This window comes from Littorina saxatilis, linkage group LG1 (assembly GCF_037325665.1).
Source record: "Littorina saxatilis isolate snail1 linkage group LG1, US_GU_Lsax_2.0, whole genome shotgun sequence".
Classification (NCBI taxonomy): Eukaryota; Metazoa; Mollusca; class Gastropoda; order Littorinimorpha; family Littorinidae; genus Littorina; species Littorina saxatilis.
The window spans coordinates 108,093,004-108,113,003 of record NC_090245.1 but is presented as its reverse complement, the minus strand read 5'-3'; the positions used below and the strand labels follow the sequence as shown (position 1 = coordinate 108,113,003).

Here is a 20,000-nt window from a genome sequence, read left to right as displayed (position 1 = left end):
TGAGGGCTCTTTATGGATTCTGTCTTTTTGGTGTGCTTTGAGGGCTCTTTATGGATTCTGTCTTTTTGGTGTGCTTTGAGGGCTCTTTATGGATTCTGTCTTTTTGGTGCGCTTTGAGGGTTCTCTATGGATTTGTTTCGGGATTGGTTTGGATTCCCTTGTCCTTTGAGGAGACAGTTACCACTGTGAGCACACGAGGTGTCGCCTTGTTGCCGGACAGAGGCGAGGGATGCTCGTCTGTCTGTTGTGTGTGTGATTCTGTGTGCGCGGGGATCGCTGTGTTTGGTGGCTTTTCCCAGCATGCCTCTCCCAGCGATTTTCGGTCTAGACTTCCTGTTGCACAGTCAGCAAGACAAGCATAACTAGCCCAGTCATAGATGGACAGAATGAAAGAGAGGAGAGACAAATCAGACAATGAGAAGAAAAACCATTGTGATTTAATGATAAAAGTATTTTGCGGGATTATGTTGACGTTCTTTGAAATGTGTATGTGGTTGATACATGCAGCTTTACATTTACTCGGAATAGAATAGAAGCTGTTTGGCTACCAATAGCTTTTTTTCTCAGCTATGGTTGGAATTTGTGTTTTGTTGTTGACATAGTTTCTCTGACTGGCTTCGTGTGTGTTCCTATGCTGATCAGTGTCCAAGGGTTGACCGTTTTGCTGACCAATGTGTGCCATTTCTGACGACGCTTGGTCGGCTGTAAAATCATGGATTTGGGGAACGTTAGCTGTCTGTCTGTTTCGGAGTTCTTTTAGGTCGTCTGCAGTCATCCTTGGTCGTCTGCAGTCATCCTTGGTCGTCTGCTGTCATCCTTGGTCGTCTGCAGTCATCCTTGGTCGTCTGCTGTCATCCTTGGTCGTCTGCTGTCATCCTTGGTCGTCTGCTGTCATCCTTGGTCGTCTGCAGTCATCCTTGGTCGTCTGCAGTCATCCTTGGTCGTCTGCTGTCATCCTTGGTCGTCTGCTGTCATCCTTGGTCGTCTGCTGTCATCCTTGGTCGTCTGCAGTCATCCTTGGTCGTCTGCTGTCATCCTTGGTCGTCTGCTGTCATCCTTGGTCGTCTGCTGTCATCCTTGGTCGTCTGCTGTCATCCTTGGTCGTCTGCTGTCATCCTTGGTCGTCTGCAGTCATCCTTGGTCGTCTGCAGTCATCCTTGGTCGTCTGCAGTCATCCTTGGTCATCTGCAGTCATCCTTGGTCGTCTGCTGTCATCCTTGGTCGTCTGCTGTCATCCTTGGTCGTCTGCTGTCATCCTTGGTCGTCTGCAGTCATCCTTGGTCGTCTGCAGTCATCCTTGGTCGTCTGCAGTCATCCTTTGTCGTCTGCAGTCATCCTTGGTCGTCTGCTGTCATCCTTGGTCGTCTGCTGTCATCCTTGGTCGTCTGCTGTCATCCTTGGTCGTCTGCTGTCATCCTTGGTCGTCTGGTCATCCTTGGTCATCTGCAGTCATCCTTGGTCGTCTGCTGTCATCCTTGGTCGTCTGCTGTCATCCTTGGTCGTCTGCTGTCATCCTTGGTCGTCTGCAGTCATCCTTGGTCGTCTGCAGTCATCCTTGGTCGTCTGCTGTCATCCTTGGTCGTCTGCTGTCATCCTTGGTCGTCTGCTGTCATCCTTGGTCGTCTGCAGTCATCCTTGGTCGTCTGCTGTCATCCTTGGTCGTCTGCTGTCATCCTTGGTCGTCTGCTGTCATCCTTGGTCGTCTGCTGTCATCCTTGGTCGTCTGCTGTCATCCTTGGTCGTCTGCAGTCATCCTTGGTCGTCTGCAGTCATCCTTGGTCATCTGCAGTCATCCTTGGTCGTCTGCTGTCATCCTTGGTCGTCTGCTGTCATCCTTGGTCGTCTGCTGTCATCCTTGGTCGTCTGCAGTCATCCTTGGTCGTCTGCAGTCATCCTTGGTCGTCTGCAGTCATCCTTGGTCGTCTGCAGTCATCCTTGGTCGTCTGCTGTCATCCTTGGTCGTCTGCTGTCATCCTTGGTCGTCTGCAGTCATCCTTGGTCGTCTGCTGTCATCCTTGGTCGTCTGCTGTCATCCTTGGTCGTCTGCTGTCATCCTTGGTCGTCTGCAGTCATCCTTGGTCGTCTGCAGTCATCCTTGGTCGTCTGCAGTCATCCTTGGTCGTCTGCTGTCATCCTTGGTCGTCTGCTGTCATCCTTGGTCGTCTGCTGTCATCCTTGGTCGTCTGCTGTCATCCTTGGTCGTCTGCAGTCATCCTTGGTCGTCTGCAGTCATCCTTGGTCGTCTGCTGTCATCCTTGGTCGTCTGCTGTCATCCTTGGTCGTCTGCAGTCATCCTTGGTCGTCTGCAGTCATCCTTGGTCGTCTGCTGTCATCCTTGGTCGTCTGCAGTCATCCTTGGTCGTCTGCAGTCATCCTTGGTCGTCTGCTGTCATCCTTGGTCGTCTGCAGTCATCCTTGGTCGTCTGCAGTCATCCTTGGTCGTCTGCAGTCATCCTTGGTCGTCTGCAGTCATCCTTGGTCGTCTGCAGTCATCCTTGGTCATCTGCAGTCATCCTTGGTCGTCTGCAGTCATCCTTGGTCGTCTGCTGTCATCCTTGGTCGTCTGCTGTCATCCTTGGTCGTCTGCAGTCATCCTTGGTCGTCTGCAGTCATCCTTGGTCGTCTGCTGTCATCCTTGGTCGTCTGCAGTCATCCTTGGTCGTCTGCAGTCATCCTTGGTCGTCTGCTGTCATCCTTGGTCGTCTGCAGTCATCCTTGGTCGTCTGCAGTCATCCTTGGTCGTCTGCAGTCATCCTTGGTCGTCTGCAGTCATCCTTTGTCGTCTGCAGTCATCCTTGGTCGTCTGCAGTCATCCTTGGTCGTCTGCAGTCATCCTTGGTCGTCTGCTGTCATCCTTGGTCGTCTGCAGTCATCCTTGGTCGTCTGCAGTCATCCTTGGTCGTCTGCAGTCATCCTTGGTCGTCTGCAGTCATCCTTTGTCGTCTGCAGTCATCCTTGGTCGTCTGCAGTCATCCTTGGCGCTCCAGTTCCGTTATTGGCATGTGAAAGTCTAGTCCCATTCGAACCTCATCGTTGCTGATTTCAAGAACTAGTCTCCGTTGTTGGTGCAGAGGGCTGAGAACACATTTGTGACAGTTTCACGAGTACATTGCGGTGTGTACGTAAGTACGAGTACTGACCGTCATTGCTACAGTAGACTTAATGTTGTGCCCTGCATCAGTGTACGTAAAGTACGAGTACTGACCGTCATTGCTACAGTAGACTTAATGTTGTGCCCTGCATCAGTGTACGTAAGTACGAGTACTGACCGTCATTGCTACAGTAGACTTAATGTTGTGCCCTGCATCAGTGTACGTAAGTACGAGTACTGACCGTCATTGCTACAGTAGACTTAATATTGTGCCCTGCATCAGTGTACGTAAGTACGCGTACTGACCGTCATTGCTACAGTAGACTTAATGTTGTGCCCTGCATCAGTGTACGTAAGTACGAGTACTGACCGTCATTGCTACAGTAGACTTAATGTTGTGCCCTGCATCAGTGTACGTAAGTACGCGTACTGACCGTCATTGCTACAGTAGACTTAATGTTGTGCCCTGCATCAGTGTACGTAAGTACGAGTACTGACCGTCATTGCTACAGTAGACTTAATGTTGTGCCCTGCATGAGGCAATACGTACATTATCGCAAACACGAGTATATTACATGTTGTAGCAGCAGCAGAAGTTGTTGTTGTTGTTAATGTTGTTGTTGATGTAGTTGTTGTTGCTGCTGCTATTGCCAGGGTTCGTACAGGTCATGGAAAACCTGGAAAGTCATGGAATTTGATTTTTAATTTTCCAGGCCTGGAAAGTCATGGAATTTCAATTCAAGTCATGGAAAGTCATGGAATTTAACAAAAATAAGAAAGAAAAAAAAATAACCTTAAGCACGCCAGCGGCGAATTTTGTTGCCCAGCCATTCCCCACCCTCCCTTTGCCAGCCAGTAGCGATTTGCGTCGCCAGCACAAGGCTTGTTCGTATTACCAACTTCTCGTTCGTATTTGCATACGAGAATAACGGTATTTTTAACGGCACTTGAGCCAAAGCGAGGCTCACTTCCTTCCGTTATCTCGTTGTGTCGTCTGCGCTGCATATGAGTCCGTTTCGTCGAAGTTTTCTGCTTTTGATTTTGCATCGATAAAGTACTTTAGCGCTTCGACAAGCAAGATGGAGGATGATGAGTTTGAAACTTTCTTTCGAGTTGTTTCTTGACAACAAAAAGTATGCGAAATTGGAACGAATTACCGAGGAAGATCTTCGCAATGAACTGTGTATCGCGGTGAAAAAAATTGCAGTTCGTCAAGTCACAGTGACGGTTACGAAACGGAATTTACGAAAGTGCAGATGGATACAAACAGTGGCTGGTCCAGTTTAGTGAAACGACAGGACCAGCAAACATTATCGATAATCTGATTGCGTAGCAAATGCTTGACTTGCTTCTCGAAGAGACACTGCGTAGAAACTGACTCAAATTCAGTGCAAAGCAAGCCAGTGTCAAAACTGGCAGTGACAAGACGTAAACAGTTTGCGTGTTCGGAAATGGCGACCTGTGGATCTAGTCATGGAAAATGTTATTGAGGCTCATGGAAAAGTCATGGAATTTTGTTTCTAAAAACCAGTGGGGACCCTGTATTGCTATTGCTGATGTAAGGTGACCGTGTCATCCGATTTGGAAGACTCCGCGTAGGACCGTTTTCAATCACTCCACCATATCGGCAGCCATACTCCGTCTTCGGATAATACGTGCAGACATGACACAGGTTTATGTCGCATCACACATCGAGGGAGCCTGGTGGTAAGGCCACGTCCTCATCGCACGGCCCGTGACCCGGCGAGTGTAGGTCAAGGTCGTGCTGTATCAGGTCACCGAGCATCACGTGCGGGGTCAGTGTACGCACAGACCGACCGCTTAGTGTGGGTTGATTAGGACTAATGACACGAGATAATCAGCTGTGTAAAGCCGCTGAAAACTGTATCGGTGTGTGAACAAGACATCGATCGTGCGGTCCGACCTGTCTGTTGGTTACAGAGATTGCGCAGCCACCACTGGTTTTACCGGCTGTTTACTGTTAGACGAACTGTGCAACTTGCAATGACTTTGATTTTTTTGTACGGAAGCACGTCACGCAAGGTCGTGTTTCCCCAAGCAGACACATTTTCTGCATATCGCTTGCTTCTTTGAATCCAACCGCCGCCGATAAGTTCGTGTGACTCGCAGTCATTTGTTGCATTTTAGATTCAGAGGAACACAATAACGTGCTATTGCAGATACAGCGAGTCGCATTGAAATCACAAACTGACGACGTTATTGTGAGAGAAAAAAAAGCAAAGCGTTTTACGCGGGTCCACGATGGCTCAGGGGTAATATAAACAACGAAATCTGGTGTGTGGTTTACGCAAGCTAAAATAGCCATTCAAACGAACTGTGTCATTTAATGCTGTTAAATGCTATTGCAAGTATGTTCCATAAGGTACCGGCACGGTTGGCCTCGTGGTAAGGCGTCCTCCCCGTGATCGGGAGGTCGTGGGTTCGAACCCCGGCCGGGTCATACCTAAGACTTTAAAATTGGCAATCTAGTGGCTGCTCCGCCTGGCGTCTGGCATTATGGGGTTAGTGCTAGGACTGATTGGTCCGGTGTCAGAATAATGTGACTGGGTGAGACATGAAGCCTGTGCTGCGACTTCTGTCTTGTGTGTGGCGCACGTTATATGTCAAAGCAGCACCGCCCTGATATGGCCCTTCGTGGTCGGCTGGGCGTTAAGGAAACAAACAAACAAACCGCGCGTCGACTGAAGGTAATGGTGGTTGGGGGCTTGTACGATCATGTGCTTGTGACTTCTCCCATGTGAAACATTTGAACATTAGTGTTTACCATGTGCTACCTTTTCCTGGTAGAGGTTTATACTATGTCAAACTGTGTGAAAAACAGGTTTTGAAAGGGTGTTCAAACGTGGAACACTTCCAGTTGGAGTGTGACTGTGTGTGTGTGACTGTGTGTGTGTGTGTGTGTGTGTGTGACTGTGTGTGACTGTGTGTGTGTGTGACTGTGTGTGTGTGACTGTGTGTATGTGCGCGCGCGCGTGTGTGTGTGTGTGTGTGTGTGTGTGTGTGTGTGACACAGACACGCTGCAGGGTAGTGTTGTGTATGGAGTGGAGGTGACAATGCGGCTGCACGGTGTCATGCCATACGTGTGTGTTGGTCACGTCCTCCTGTTGCTTGCCCTATAACTGCTAGGGGGATGTTGGTCACGTCCTCCTGTTGCTTGCCCTATAACTGCTAGGGGGGTGTTGGTCACGTCCTCCTGTTGCTTGCCCTATAACTGCTAGGGGTGTGTTGGTCACGTCCTCCTGTTGCTTGCCCTATAACTGCTAGGGGTGTGTTGGTCACGTCCTCCTGTTGCTTGCCCTATAACTGCTAGGGGTGTGTCGGTCACGTCCTCCTGTTGCTTGCCCTATAACTGCTAGGGGGATGTTGGTCACGTCCTCCTGTTGCTTGCCCTATAACTGCTAGGGGTGTGTTGGTCACGTCCTCCTGTTGCTTGCCCTATAACTGCTAGGGGTGTGTTGGTCACGTCCTCCTGTTGCTTGCCCACATAACTGCTAGGGGGATGTTGGTCACGTCCTCCTGTTGCTTGCCCTATAACTGCTAGGGGGGTGTTGGTCACGTCCTCCTGTTGCTTGCCCTATAACTGCTAGGGGGGTGTTGGTCACGTCCTCCTGTTGCTTGCCCTATAACTGCTAGGGGGGTGTTGGTCACGTCCTCCTGTTGCTTGCCCTATAACTGCTAGGGGTGTGTTGGTCACGTCCTCCTGTTGCTTGCCCTATAACTGCTAGGGGTGTGTTGGTCACGTCCTCCTGTTGCTTGCCCTATAACTGCTAGGGGGATGTTGGTCACGTCCTCCTGTTGCTTGCCCTATAACTGCTAGGGGGGTGTTGGTCACGTCCTCCTGTTGCTTGCCCTATAACTGCTAGGGGGATGTTGGTCACGTCCTCCTGTTGCTTGCCCTATAACTGCTAGGGGGATGTTGGTCACGTCCTCCTGTTGCTTGCCCTATAACTGCTAGGGGTGTGTTGGTCACGTCCTCCTGTTGCTTGCCCTATAACTGCTAGGGTGATGTTGGTCACGTCCTCCTGTTGCTTGCCCTATAACTGCTAGGGTGATGTTGGTCACGTCCTCCTGTTGCTTGCCCTATAACTGCTAGGGGGATGTTGGTCACGTCCTCCTGTTGCTTGCCCACATAACTGCTAGGGGGTTGTTGGTCACGTCCTCCTGTTGCTTGCCCTATAACTGCTAGGGGGATGTTGGTCACGTCCTCCTGTTGCTTGCCCTATAACTGCTAGGGGGATGTTGGTCACGTCCTCCTGTTGCTTGCCCACATAACTGCTAGGGGGTTGTTGGTCACGTCCTCCTGTTGCTTGCCCTGTAACTGCTAGGGGGATGTTGGTCACGTCCTCCTGTTGCTTGCCCACATAACTGCTAGGGGGTTGTTGGTCACGTCCTCCTGTTGCTTGCCCACATAACTGCTAGGGGGTTGTTGGTCACGTCCTCCTGTTGCTTGCCCACATAACTGCAATGGGGTTGTTGGTCACGTCCTCCTGTTGCTTGCCCACATAACTGCTAGGGGGATGTTGGTCACGTCCTCCTGTTGCTTGCCCACATAACTGCTAGGGGGTTGTTGGTCACGTCCTCCTGTTGCTTGCCCACATAACTGCTAGGGGGTTGTTGGTCACGTCCTCCTGTTGCTTGCCCACATAACTGCAATGGGGTTGTTGGTCACGTCCTCCTGTTGCTTGCCCTATAACTGCTAGGGGGATGTTTTCTGGGGTCGTATAGACAAACATGGACCAACCAACAAGCATACAGACAGGCAAACAGTGTGAGACAAGCACACAGACAGGCAAACAGTGTGAGACAAGACAGACAGACAGATGCACGCACACACACACACTCGCACGTACGCACGACCCCCCGCGGGTTAGGGGGAAGAATTTACCCGATGCTCCCCAGCATGTCGTAAGAGGCGACTAACGGATTCTGTTTCTCCTTTTACCCTGGTTAAGTGTTTCTTGTATAGAATATAGTCAATGTTTGTAAAGATTTTAGTCAAGCAGTATGTAAGAAATGTTAAGTCCTTTGTACTGGAAACTTGCATTCTCCCAGTAAAGGTAATACATTGTACTACGTTGCAAGCCCCTGGAACAAATTTTTGATTAGTGCTTTTGTGAACAAGAAACAATTGACAAGTGGCTCTATCCTATCTCCCCCCTTTCCCCGTCGCGATATAACCTTCGTGGTTGAAAACGACGTTAAACACCAAATAAAGAAAGAACGTACGCACGCACGCACAAACATACGCACACACGTGCGCGCTCACACACACGCATGCACACACAGAGAAAATAACAGTATTGTGACACATCATTGTTTGTGTGTGTGTGTGTGTCAATGTGACCATGTTACATCGTGCATTGTTGGACGACTTTCTGCAAAGTTTACATTGCAACATAAACTCACCCAGTTAGAGTACCTATTAGTGAGCGTGGGAGATCGATACGGTACGAATACCAATAGATGAGCGTGGGAGATCGATACGGTACGAATGCCAATAGATGAGCGTGGGAGATCGATGCGGTACGAATACCAATAGATGAGTGGGGGAGATCGATACGGTACGAATGCCAATAGATGAGCGGGGGAGATCGATGCGGTACGAATACCAATAGATGAGCGGGGGGAGATCGATATGGTACGAATGCCAATAGATGAGCGTGGGAGATCGATACGGTACGAATACCAATAGATGAGCGTGGGAGATCGATACGGTACGAATGCCAATAGATGAGCGTGGGAGATCGATACGGTACGAATGCCAAAAGATGAGCGTGGGAGATCGATACGGTACGAATGCCAAAAGATGAGCGTGGGAGATCGATACGGTACGAATGCCAAAAGATGAGCGTGGGAGATCGATACGGTACGAATGCCAATAGATGAGCGGGGGAGATCGATACGGTACGAATGCCAATAGATGAGCGGGGGAGATCGATACGGTACGAATGCCAATAGATGAGCGGGGGAGATCGATACGGTACGAATGCCAATAGATGAGCGGGGGAGATCGATACGGTACGAATGCCAATAGATGAGCGGGGGAGATCGATACGGTACGAATGCCAATAGATGAGCGGGGGAGATCGATACGGTACGAATGCCAATAGATGAGCGGGGGAGATCGATACGGTACGAATGCCAATAGATGAGCGGGGGAGATCGATACGGTACGAATGCCAATAGATGAGCGGGGGAGATCGATACGGTACGAATGCCAATAGATGAGCGGGGGAGATCGATACGGTACGAATGCCAATAGATGAGCGGGGGAGATCGATACGGTACGAATGCCAATAGATGAGCGGGGGAGATCGATACGGTACGAATGCCAATAGATGAGCGTGGGAGATCGATGCGGTACGAATGCCAATAGATGAACGTGGGAGATCGATACGGTACGAATGCCAATAGATGAACGTGGGAGATCGATACGGTACGGTACGAATGCCAATAGATGAGCGGGTGTTGCAGTAACATGCTTCATTGTTCATTGGAAGAGCAAAGAGGGTGACAGGGTTCAGTCTCAGAACAAAAGACTGGGTCATTTAACAACAAGCAAATGCTGGTGGGTCGTAGCGGAAGGCTGTTGGGGGGGGGGGGGGTAATAAATGCTCCCTCGAAGCTTTTCTATGCAATCTTACGTTATGGGAGCTTTCCATTTGGCACTGTATCCCGTTTCTAACATGTATGTGTGCGCTAACAGTGTTAGAGACAAGAGCGGCGTACATATAATAATAGTGTTAAATATACAGGGTAAGCCCAAAAACAGCAACCCTTAATAAATATGCTAACAACTTCTACATCTGTTAATCGAATTACTTCATGTTTGGTGTACATTAACTTCAGGTTATGGATGGCCAGTCCTCGGAGCGGCAAGTTTGTAAGTCAAATGGTCTGACTTTCGCGCCCTTTCGAGAATAACAAAATGCGAATTCGGAGATCGACTCAACGGTACGAGGTTTAAAATTGAGCGGTAGCCAAAATGACACGATTTACGCCCTCCAGATTGTGACCTTTGGGGTTAGTTGAAAGACCTAACGTACCATGACCAACTGTAGACAATCAGTGATTTGAATACATCAATTTCAGACAGGATAAGTACATTATCCATGGAGGAACGTGTTCATGTCATCGATGAATTTTGCGCGACATTGCGCAAAGTGTGACTTTACAACCAAAGGGTTCATTGTTCCAGTCATTTGAGTTTAGTTAATATCTTCATTGTTGTGCGTCTTCTTCTTCTTCGTCGTTCACTGATTGGTTTGTCTCCATCATTTTGTGATTTGCGTGATGCAGCGCTTTTTGGCACCCAGGGGGTCCCGCATCTCCGGCTTCGGCCATGGACGTTGATCAGGGGTCCCTCCCTTAGACCAATTGCCTTCCTGGGCTGTTGAGCTTGGTCTGCCCGTGATTGTTGTGCGTGAAGTTCAGTTTGTTCACGACCATTCAACGAATTTTTCTGTATATAGAATGTTCCGACTTTTATCTTCTCAATCAGTGAAGTATATGACTACTGCTCAATGTCAAGTTACAGTATATGACTACCGCTCAATGTCAAGTTACAGTATATGACTACCGCTCAATGTCAAGTTACAGTATATGACTACCGCTCAATGTCAAGTTACAGTATATGACTACCGCTCAATGTCAAGTTACAGTATATGACTACCGCTCAATGTCAAGTTACAGTATATGACTACCGCTCAATGTCAAGTTACAGTATATGACTACCGCTCAATGTCAAGTTACAGTATATGACTACCGCTCAATGTCAAACCTCGTACTGTCGAGTCGAATTCGGAACTTTCTTTTGAAAATGCACAAATGTCAGAAAATGTTGTCCATTAAGTTGCAATTCTTGGGACAAGTCATGATTCAGCTGAAATTTGTGTACACCAAATATATGAAGTAATTCGGTAAACAGATGTAGAAGTTACTAGCATTTGTGTAGGCTGCATTTGGTTTTTTTTTGTCACCCTGTTATTGACGTCACGCACAAGGAAAGTCGTGTTGGTCATTATCACATTCTGTTGACGTCTGCCGCGTTAGTTACACGAAGCCGGGGGGTGAAGGCAGTTTTGAGGCTTAATGGTTTCGAGCAGTTTTGAGCTTGACTGGATTTGAATAAGTCTTTTTGCTGCTCTGTTTTCAGGACGCTTGCTGCCAGCACGAGGACAGGACTGACGGACACTGTGGACTTAGGATGACCAGCGCTGCCAGCACGAAGACTGGACTGACTGACACTGTGGACTTAGGATGACCAGCGCTGCCAGCACGAAGACTGGACTGACTGACACTGTGGACTTAGGATGACCAGCACTGGACGGAGGTGTGGACAGACACTAAGCTGACGGCACTGGACACACGGACACAGAGCTGACCACACCGCGTCGCAAGCCTGCGGTCAACAACGAACACAGGCGAGTCAAGCTGAGAACTGCGCTTCACGGACTGCAGAACCTTCAGAGTGGACAGAGATTTGAGGATAGTGCTGTGCAGACCCTAAAGCCATCACCAGCACGCAACCTAAGGCCAAGAAAGCTGAGAGGAGGGACACCTTGGCCTAACAGCGCTGCACACACAGATAGTAGAGAACCTAGAACCAAGCCTATGGATGTGTGAACTTCAAGTTAACAGCGCTGGATATACCGTGTGGAGAGATAAGCGTATTTGTGTGTGAACTCTGAGTTAACAGTGCTGGACACACAAGAGTCGCGCAAGAGACTCCGGCATCAGCAGTAGACAGCAAATACAGGGGGAGACAGTGGACAGGGAAGGTCAACCAGAGACGCCGGACAGTGCAGTGTCACCGTGACCAATACGCCACAGGGATCAGAGCTGACCAAGGGATTCCGGACAGTGTTGACCCTCGGACAGAGAACAGTAGTGTGACCAGCGCTAACAGCGCGGGAAGCGCAGTGTGGACACGGGGAGCGTGTTGACCGGCTCGGTGCAACCACTCACACCGTCTTCTGTCGGACTGTTGACCAGCCTCGGCCAGATTAGCAGCTAAACCAAGTGAGTTGAACTTTTTTTCTCAGAAAGACAAGACAAGACAAGAAACGGGGATGCTTTTTTTAATAGAGAGAGCAGGGTTCGTACAGGTCATGGAAAACCTGGAAAGTCATGGAATTTGATTTTTAATTTTCCAGGCCTGGAAAGTCATGGAATTTCAATTCAAGTCATGGAAAGTCATGGAATTTAACAAAAATAAGAAAGAAAAAAAATTAACCTTTAGCACGCCAGCGGCGATTTTCGTTGCCCAGCCATCAGCGATTTGCGTCGCCAGCACAAGGCTTGTTCGTATGACCAACTTCTCGTTCGTATTTGCATACGAGAATAACGGTATTTTTAACGGCACTTGAGCCAAAGCGAGGCTCACTTCCTTCCGTTATCTCGTCGTGTCGTCTGCGCTGCATTTGAGTCGGTCACGGTTTCGTCGAAGTTTTCTGCTTTTGTTTTTGCATCGATAAAGTACTTTAGCGCTTTGACAAGCAAGATGGAGGATGATCAGTTTGAAACTTTCTTTCGAGTTGTTTCTTGACAACAAAAAGTATGCGAAATTGGAACGAATTACCGAGGAATGAAAAAAATGAAAAAAATGACAGTTCGTCAAGTCACAGTGACGGTTACGAAACGGAATTTACGAAAGTGCAGATGGATACAAACAGTGGCTGGTCCAGTTTAGTGAAATGACAGGACCAGCAAACATTACCGATAATCTGACTGCGTAGCAAATGCTTGACTTGCTTGTCGAAGAGACACTGCGTAGAAACTGACTCAAATTCAGTGCAAAGCAAGCCAGTGTCAAAACTGGCAGTGACAAGACGTAAAAAGTTTGCGTGTTCGGAAATGGCGACCTGTGGATCTAGTCATGGAAAATGTTATTGAGGCTCATGGAAAGTCATGGAAAAGTCATGGAATTTTGTTTCTAAAAACCAGTGGGGACCCTGAGAGAGAGAGAAAGAGAGAGAGGTTTTATTGTTCTAATCAATGAGTTGATTTTGACAATTTTCAGACAATTGAGGGAGTCTTTAAAAGGAGTAAGTGTGCAGACTTTATGAAGAGAAAATGTGGAGAAACAAGATATGAACACGGTGGAAGTTTGAATGTCTTGGTCTTGAAAGGTGGGTCCCACTGTGTAACCCGGTGTGACGTTTTCATCTTTCGCCGTGTTGATATTTCGCTTCTCGGCCTCGTTGATCTAGTATAAATCCTACACTGAACACACAAAAAACCTTCGATAGTACTTGATCTTCTTGATCTTGATAAATAACGCCAACAGGTCCCAAACTTGGGAATGTGCGTTGGCGGAAAAATTGGGGAGAGCACTTTGTGTTTTAATCAGCGGTTGGCAGTTTTCCTCTGAATTCATTGACCGTTGACGACTGGATCGTGTTGTCATCAAGGTTGTTCCAGTCAATAACTGTTCTTGTGAAAAAAGAGTATCTGTACACTGGTGTTTTAGTACACTCCACAGTAAAGCACTGGCTGTTGTTTCTTGTGATATTTCTGACTGTGGCAGATGATGTAAAGTCTTTGTTCACTCGTTGTTTCACTTGTCTTTTTGATTTTTGTTGCTGGATGAATTTCTCAGGGGGTACTGCGGGGACCAGCCCTCTGACCACTTTGAACAGAAATGTGAGTCTCTGTTGTTTCCGGCGTTCCTGGAGTGGGGGAAGCTGTAGTCTGCTGAGCATCTCTGAGACACATCCTGGGTTTCGGTCCCTGTAGTTTTGGGTAATAAATCTGGCTGCTCGTCTCTGTACATTTTCCAGGCTGTCTATATCGCCTTGTTTGTACGGATCCCAGACGAGACAGCTGTACTCCAGGGTTGAGCGGATGAGGGACACATAGGCAGTACGTCTACAGCTTTGGGGGCAGGAACGGAGGTTTCTTCTAAGTAGGCCGAGGGTGGAATTTGCCTTTTTGACGATTTTGTTAATGTGTGTGGTCCAGCTGAGGTCATCAGTAAAGGTGACGCCTAAGTAGGGGTTGCTATTGACTTTCTCAAGAATGTGGTTGTCCAGGTTATAGAAGAAGCTGGACTTGTTTCTGATGCTGAGGATATAGCATTTCTTTGCGTTAAAGCGCATGCCCCAGGTGTTTGCCCATTCTTCCAGGGTTTTCAAGTCGGCTTGGAGTATGTGGTGGTCACTGTACAGGAGGCAGTCATCTGCGAATAAGCGCACTTGTGACTTCACAGACGCTGGCAAGTCGTTGATGTGGCAGAGGAATAGGACCGGTCCGAGTACGGTACCCTGTGGTACGCCTGAATCTACCGGGACTTCAACTGACTCCTCTTCGTCGACTACCACTCTCATCAGTCTTTTCGTCAGTAAGTTTTGCAGCCATCTGTGCAGGTTGCCTTTCACACCATAACTCTGTAATTTATACAGCAGGCTTGAGTGTGGCACAGTGTCGAAGGCTTTTGAAAAGTCCAGGATGGCTATGTCGGTCTGTTTACCGTTGTCATAGTTTCTGCAGAGGTCTTGAAGTGTGACGACGAGCTGTGTCTCACATGAGTAGCCTGATCGAAAGCCATGGTTGAGGTTGGTGAGGATATTGTTCTTTTCTAAGTGCTTGAGGAGGTGTTTACAGATGATGTGCTCAAGGAGCTTACAGGGTACGGAGGTGAGGGAGACAGGGCGATAGTTTTCAGCAAGGTGTTTGTCGCCTTTCTTGTAGACGGGGGAGACATTTGCATTTGTCCAGTCAGATGGTAGGCAGCCTGAGTCGACAGACAGCTGAAAGATGGCAGTGAGTCCAGGGGCCAGTTCATTGGCGCACTCCTTCAGAATGCGGTTTGGGATCTGGTCTGTTCCTGGTGCTTTTGCTATAGATCTGAAGTAGTTTCTTCACTCCTTCTTCCCTGATTTGTAAGTCTTCAATAGGGTTGCGTTGTGGGAGTTCTGGGAGACCAGGCTTTCCTTTCTGTTCTTGGGTGAAGACTGATCGGAATTGGTTGACCAGTATATCAGCTTTGTTCTTGGGTGAAGACTGATCGGAATTGGTTGACCAGTATATCAGCTTTGTTCTTGCTTTCGCACACCAAGGACCCCTTTGACTTTAATGGTGCGACTCCAATGTTGATGAGCGACCTTGTGTACCTTACATTCATGGGGCCAAATTTGTCCAACCAATTTGTTCTATTTAACTTAGAAATTTGATTCATCCTAAAATGTTTTCCTTCTTACTCAAGGGACGTAACCACTCAGTACACGTTTTTGAAGAATTCGATTTTGGGGGTGAAATCTACTAAATTTTACCACCAATTTTCTTCACATGCAAGAAACTGACATGCTATTCGTCCATAAATAATTTCACTTCTTAATTTACCAGGAAACAACATTTCAGTCTTGAGTATATGTCGAGGGGGAAATATGTACACAGGCGAAAGATGAAATCGTGACACCGGCTCACTTTTAAAGTGAAAGAAACAGGGGAAGCTGCGCCCTCGACAGACATGTAGACACGTGGTATGTGAGAGAGTGATATAGCCCGTCAGTGGTGCTGATTATGTGGCTGTGTTTCTCTCTGCAGGACTGAGGTGGTCTGTGCTACGTGAGTCACACGACTACACACCTTGCTACGTGAGTCACACGACTACACACCTTGCTGCGGGGGAAGGCGAAGGGGGAGAGTTGCGGTGCAGTCATGCGGAACTAGCGGCCGGCTGACCACCTGATTGCACTTACCTGACTTACCTGTGTCTACCTGTGCTGATTGCACTTACCTGACTTACCTGTGTGGGTTCAGTCGGTGAATCGGATACACGCTGCTTGTCACGTTCCTGACGGCATCCACATCTCATCAGTAAGTCTCTGTATCTTGACGTTTGTTAGTCTGGTCACCGGAGTGTGTGTGTGTGTGTGTGTGTGCCGTGTCGTTTCGTTTCGTTTCGTTTCGTTTCGTTTTTGGCTCACGTAAGTGTAGCCTATGCGATCGTAACTTTGTCTGTCTGTGCGTGCGTATGTGCGTGCGTGCGTGCGTGTGTATGTCTGTGGTAGAAACTCTAACATTTGAAGACGTCACATTACATTGACGTCACATTATGACGTAAGAGGGTTAGACGTCACGCGAAGGAAGTACTGAAAGTCTCGGTCATTATTATTTTGAGCGGGCCGAGACTAGTTGGCAGTCGTGTCCCTGTAAGTAGGCTACATGCAGACAGACAGATCTAGATCTAGTGTCTCGCTTTCTTGCACAGTTTCACCTATGCTCTTTCTGTGTGTGTGTGTGTGTGTGTGTGTGTGTGTGTGTGTGTGTGTGTGTGTGTGTGTGTGTGTGTGTGTGTGTGTGTGTGTGTGTGTGTGTGTATGTGTGACGGAGTGATTGAGTTTGTGTTACTGTTTGTCGATTTCTTACGTGAGCCTTGATGGCTTCGTCTCTTGTGTTTCGTTTTTTTCTCGTTTTTACATTTTGTCAAGTTTTGACTAAATGTTTTAACATAGAGGGGGAATCGAGACGAGGGTCGTGGTGTATGTGTGTGTGTGTGTGTGTGTGTGTGTGTGTGTGTGTGTGTAGAGCGATTCAGAGTAAACTACTAGACCGATATTTATGAAATTGTACATGAGAGTTCCTGGGTATGATATCCCCAGACGTTTTTTTCATTTTTTGGATAAATGTCTTTGATGACGTCATATCCGGCTTTTTGTAAAAGTTGAGGCGGCACTGTCACACCCTCATTTTTCAATAAAATTGATTGAAATTTTGGCCAAGCAATCTTCGACGAAGGCCGGACTTTGGTATTGCATTTCAGCTTGGAGGCTTACAAATTAATTGATGACTTTGGTTATTAAAAATCTGAAAATTGTAAATACATTTTTTTTTTTTTTACAAAACGATCCAAAAGTACGTTCATCTTATTCTTCATCATTTTCTGATTCCAAAAACCTATAAATATGTTATATTCAGATTGAAAACAAGCTCTAAAAATTAAAAATATAAAAATTATGATTACAATAAAATGTCCGAAATCGATTTAAAAACAATTTTATCTCATTCCTTGTCGGTTCCTGATTCCAAAAACATATAGATATGATATGTTTGGATTAAAAACACGCTCACAAAGTTAAAAGGAAGAGAGGTACAGAAAAGCGTGCTATCCCGCTCGCCGCGACCATTACCGCACTATTCTGGCTTGTCGATTTCACTGCCTTTGCCACGAGCGGTTGACTGACGAAACTACGAGTATGCGGTCTTGGTGAAAAAATGCAGTGCGTTCAGTTTCATTCTGTGAGTTCGACAGCTTGACTAAATGCAGTAATTTCGCCTTACGCGACTTGTTTTTCGTTTCGTTAATGTGTCTGTGTGTGATTGTGTATGTGCGTGTCTCTGTGTGCGCGCGCGCGTGTGCGTGTGTGTGTGTGTGTGTGTGTGTGTGTGTGTGTGTGTGTGTGTGTGTGTGTGTGTGTGTGTGTGTGTGTGTGTGTGTGTGTGTGTGTGTGTGTGATAGACAGTTCTTGGTATAAGTGTCACGTTTCAATTTATCACTTAAGGTGATTATGAACCGGTTAATTACTACTAATTAACTAACCACACCACGATCCACTCTCGCAGTCATACAATTAAGTAGAGTCAACAAAAGTATAAGTTTCAGACGCCTGTTTATGTATAAACTCGCCACCTCCCTCGAGCCTTCACTCAAAATATGTTCCTTTTACGTTCTCAACACGTAAAAAAACCCGTGATCACTGACAAAATGCCAGTAGTATATAGAAAATTATAGTAACACGCTGATCCCGTGTAAATACAGTCAAATGAGAATGTTCTGTTCAAAAAGCTCTAGTTCATGCAGGGGTCAACACCCCACGTTGTCACTACTCCAATGAAATCACAGATAAGGAAAAGACAACGGTGGTCAACGGGGTGCGTAAGACACGGTGCACTTAGCTTTCTTTCTGTATGCTGGTTAGCCGGTATGCTGGTTAGCCGGGTTGCTGGTTAGCCGGTTCGCTGGTTAGCCGGTCTGCTGGTTAGCCGGTTTGCTGGTTAGCCGGTTAGCGTAGCTTCCTCAGGTCCCAGCTCCAACGTCTGCAGCTAGCAGTGTCCCGCCAAAGGCAGCCGTGCAGCGGTTACAGGAAAAACGAACCGAAACGAAGGCTGCAAACAGAAAGCATCGGTGCACTAAACATGTCAGCTACCCCTCACCCACCACCTTAAAACATGTCATCTTTAAATATCTCATCGAGCACGTGGGCCTGCACAAAACGGACTTTTTACAACAATAAAACAGTCATTTTCCGTCCTTCTCTCCCTATCTGCAAAAACCATATACAGATTAGTATTTTAGCGTCACAGAGAGTAAATTATGCGCTAACCTGGAAAGAACAACAGAGAGTATTTCATTCCACAAACACAGACTCATCAACAGCGTTAAATAATGATTTATTACCTCAAAAGCCTATGATTGTACTCTCATGGAAGCAAAAATCCGCTTCCTCCCTGGAACAGCCTCTGTTCGTCAACAGTGACCGAAAACCTCCAGAACCCCTTGTCGAATCCTTATGCGAAAGCCATCGCCGACGAAGGAATGTTGACGACTTGTCCTCAGCAAAATATGTGGCAGTGTGAAGGAAATAACCGGTGGAAGCTCCCCTAGAGTGCCGAATACAATATTCGGTGAAAAACCATCATACTCTAGAAACTGTGTATTAGATCCTTCCCCTTCTGCCGCTGGGTGTCAAGTGCGCCGCCCTTGTGTCTCTCTCAGACGACCTAGCCAATAACACGTGACTGACCTTGTCACAAAACCAGTCCAGCTATACACAATTCTGCCTCCCAAGCAGAAAAAAGACACGAGAACCTCAATCCGTGAAAATCCCGTGCGCGCTGTCAGCGAAAAACCGTCAGCCCTATGACAGCAGAAACCTCCACTGTAAAACTCGTGCGCAGCAAACCCTCCGTGTTCATTGAGCACTGTCAGCAAACTCTGCTGTAGCCCAATATCACGCACAGGCGCTTTCTATCATACATTGACCCAGAACAGGCACTCTACTGAGTGACACTTTCTTGGTCTCTGTCACCCGATCGTGACACACCTCCCCTCTTCAAGACGAAACCTCGGTTTCGCTCACAGTCATGTTCTCCTCTCCAGCCCGAGAGAGAAAGTCAGCTCCAACATTGTTGGCGCCCGGAATGACGCGTACCGTGAATTGGTACGGTTGGAGAATCAACGCCCAGCGCATAAGTCTGGCGTTTGCCAACCTTGCAACCTGAAGATATTGCAGAGGTTGATGGTCTGTTTCCAGACAGAAAGGTCGTCCTCAAGAACGAGCAACCCCTCGTTTCACCCCTGATAACTGCAACCTTCTCTGTCTTCTTGTCTTTGTTCTTCTGGTCTTTGTTCCTCTCCTGTCTGTCTCGTTCTCTTTCTTGTCTGTCAAGTTCGTCTTTCTTTTCCTGTCTGTCTCGTTCTGCCTGTCGTTCTCTTTCTTGTCTGTCAAGTTCGTCCTTCTTGTCCTGTCTGTCACGTTCGGCCTGTCGTTCTTGTCTGTCAAGCTCTTCTTTTCTCGTCTGTCGCTCTATGTCTTCCCTACGTTCCAGCTCCTTGCGTTTAAGCAAACTACGCGCTCTAACGCGTGCGTCTCGCTCTGTCTGTTCCTCACTGCCAGGAGTCTCGAAAGTTATTCTCCTCGTCGGAGATCCCCCTGTAGCCATGGTTAGTTTTAGCAAAGCTTTATTACCAAAGTAAGTCTAACGCAGCTATAGCTAGAACACGCGGTGATGAAAGCGGTGGATACAAAAATCCAGCAACCGGAAAATGCAGAAGAAAAATCCAAACGGTGTAGAACAAAACGCGTAGCCTACTTTATGGCTGCTTTTTGCGGTGAAACAAAGTGTTTCCCACAGCCGTGGCCTACTTTATCGGCTGCTTTTTGC

General features: G+C 47.6%; 1 protein-coding gene across 4 annotated transcripts in view; it reads left to right on the top strand.

Moving 5' to 3' along the window:
• Positions 1-20,000, top strand: part of LOC138949464 (tumor necrosis factor alpha-induced protein 8-like) — an 84,046-nt gene that overhangs the window by 42,809 nt on the left and 21,237 nt on the right. For all 4 annotated transcript variants that reach the window (XM_070321296.1, XM_070321311.1, XM_070321319.1 and 1 more), the window contains exons 2-3: positions 11,269-12,134; positions 15,660-15,932. In XM_070321296.1, coding sequence (XP_070177397.1) covers position 15,932 — 1 coding nt within the window. In that variant the 5' untranslated portion in view covers positions 11,269-12,134; positions 15,660-15,931. The remainder of the gene's footprint in view (positions 1-11,268; positions 12,135-15,659; positions 15,933-20,000) is intronic.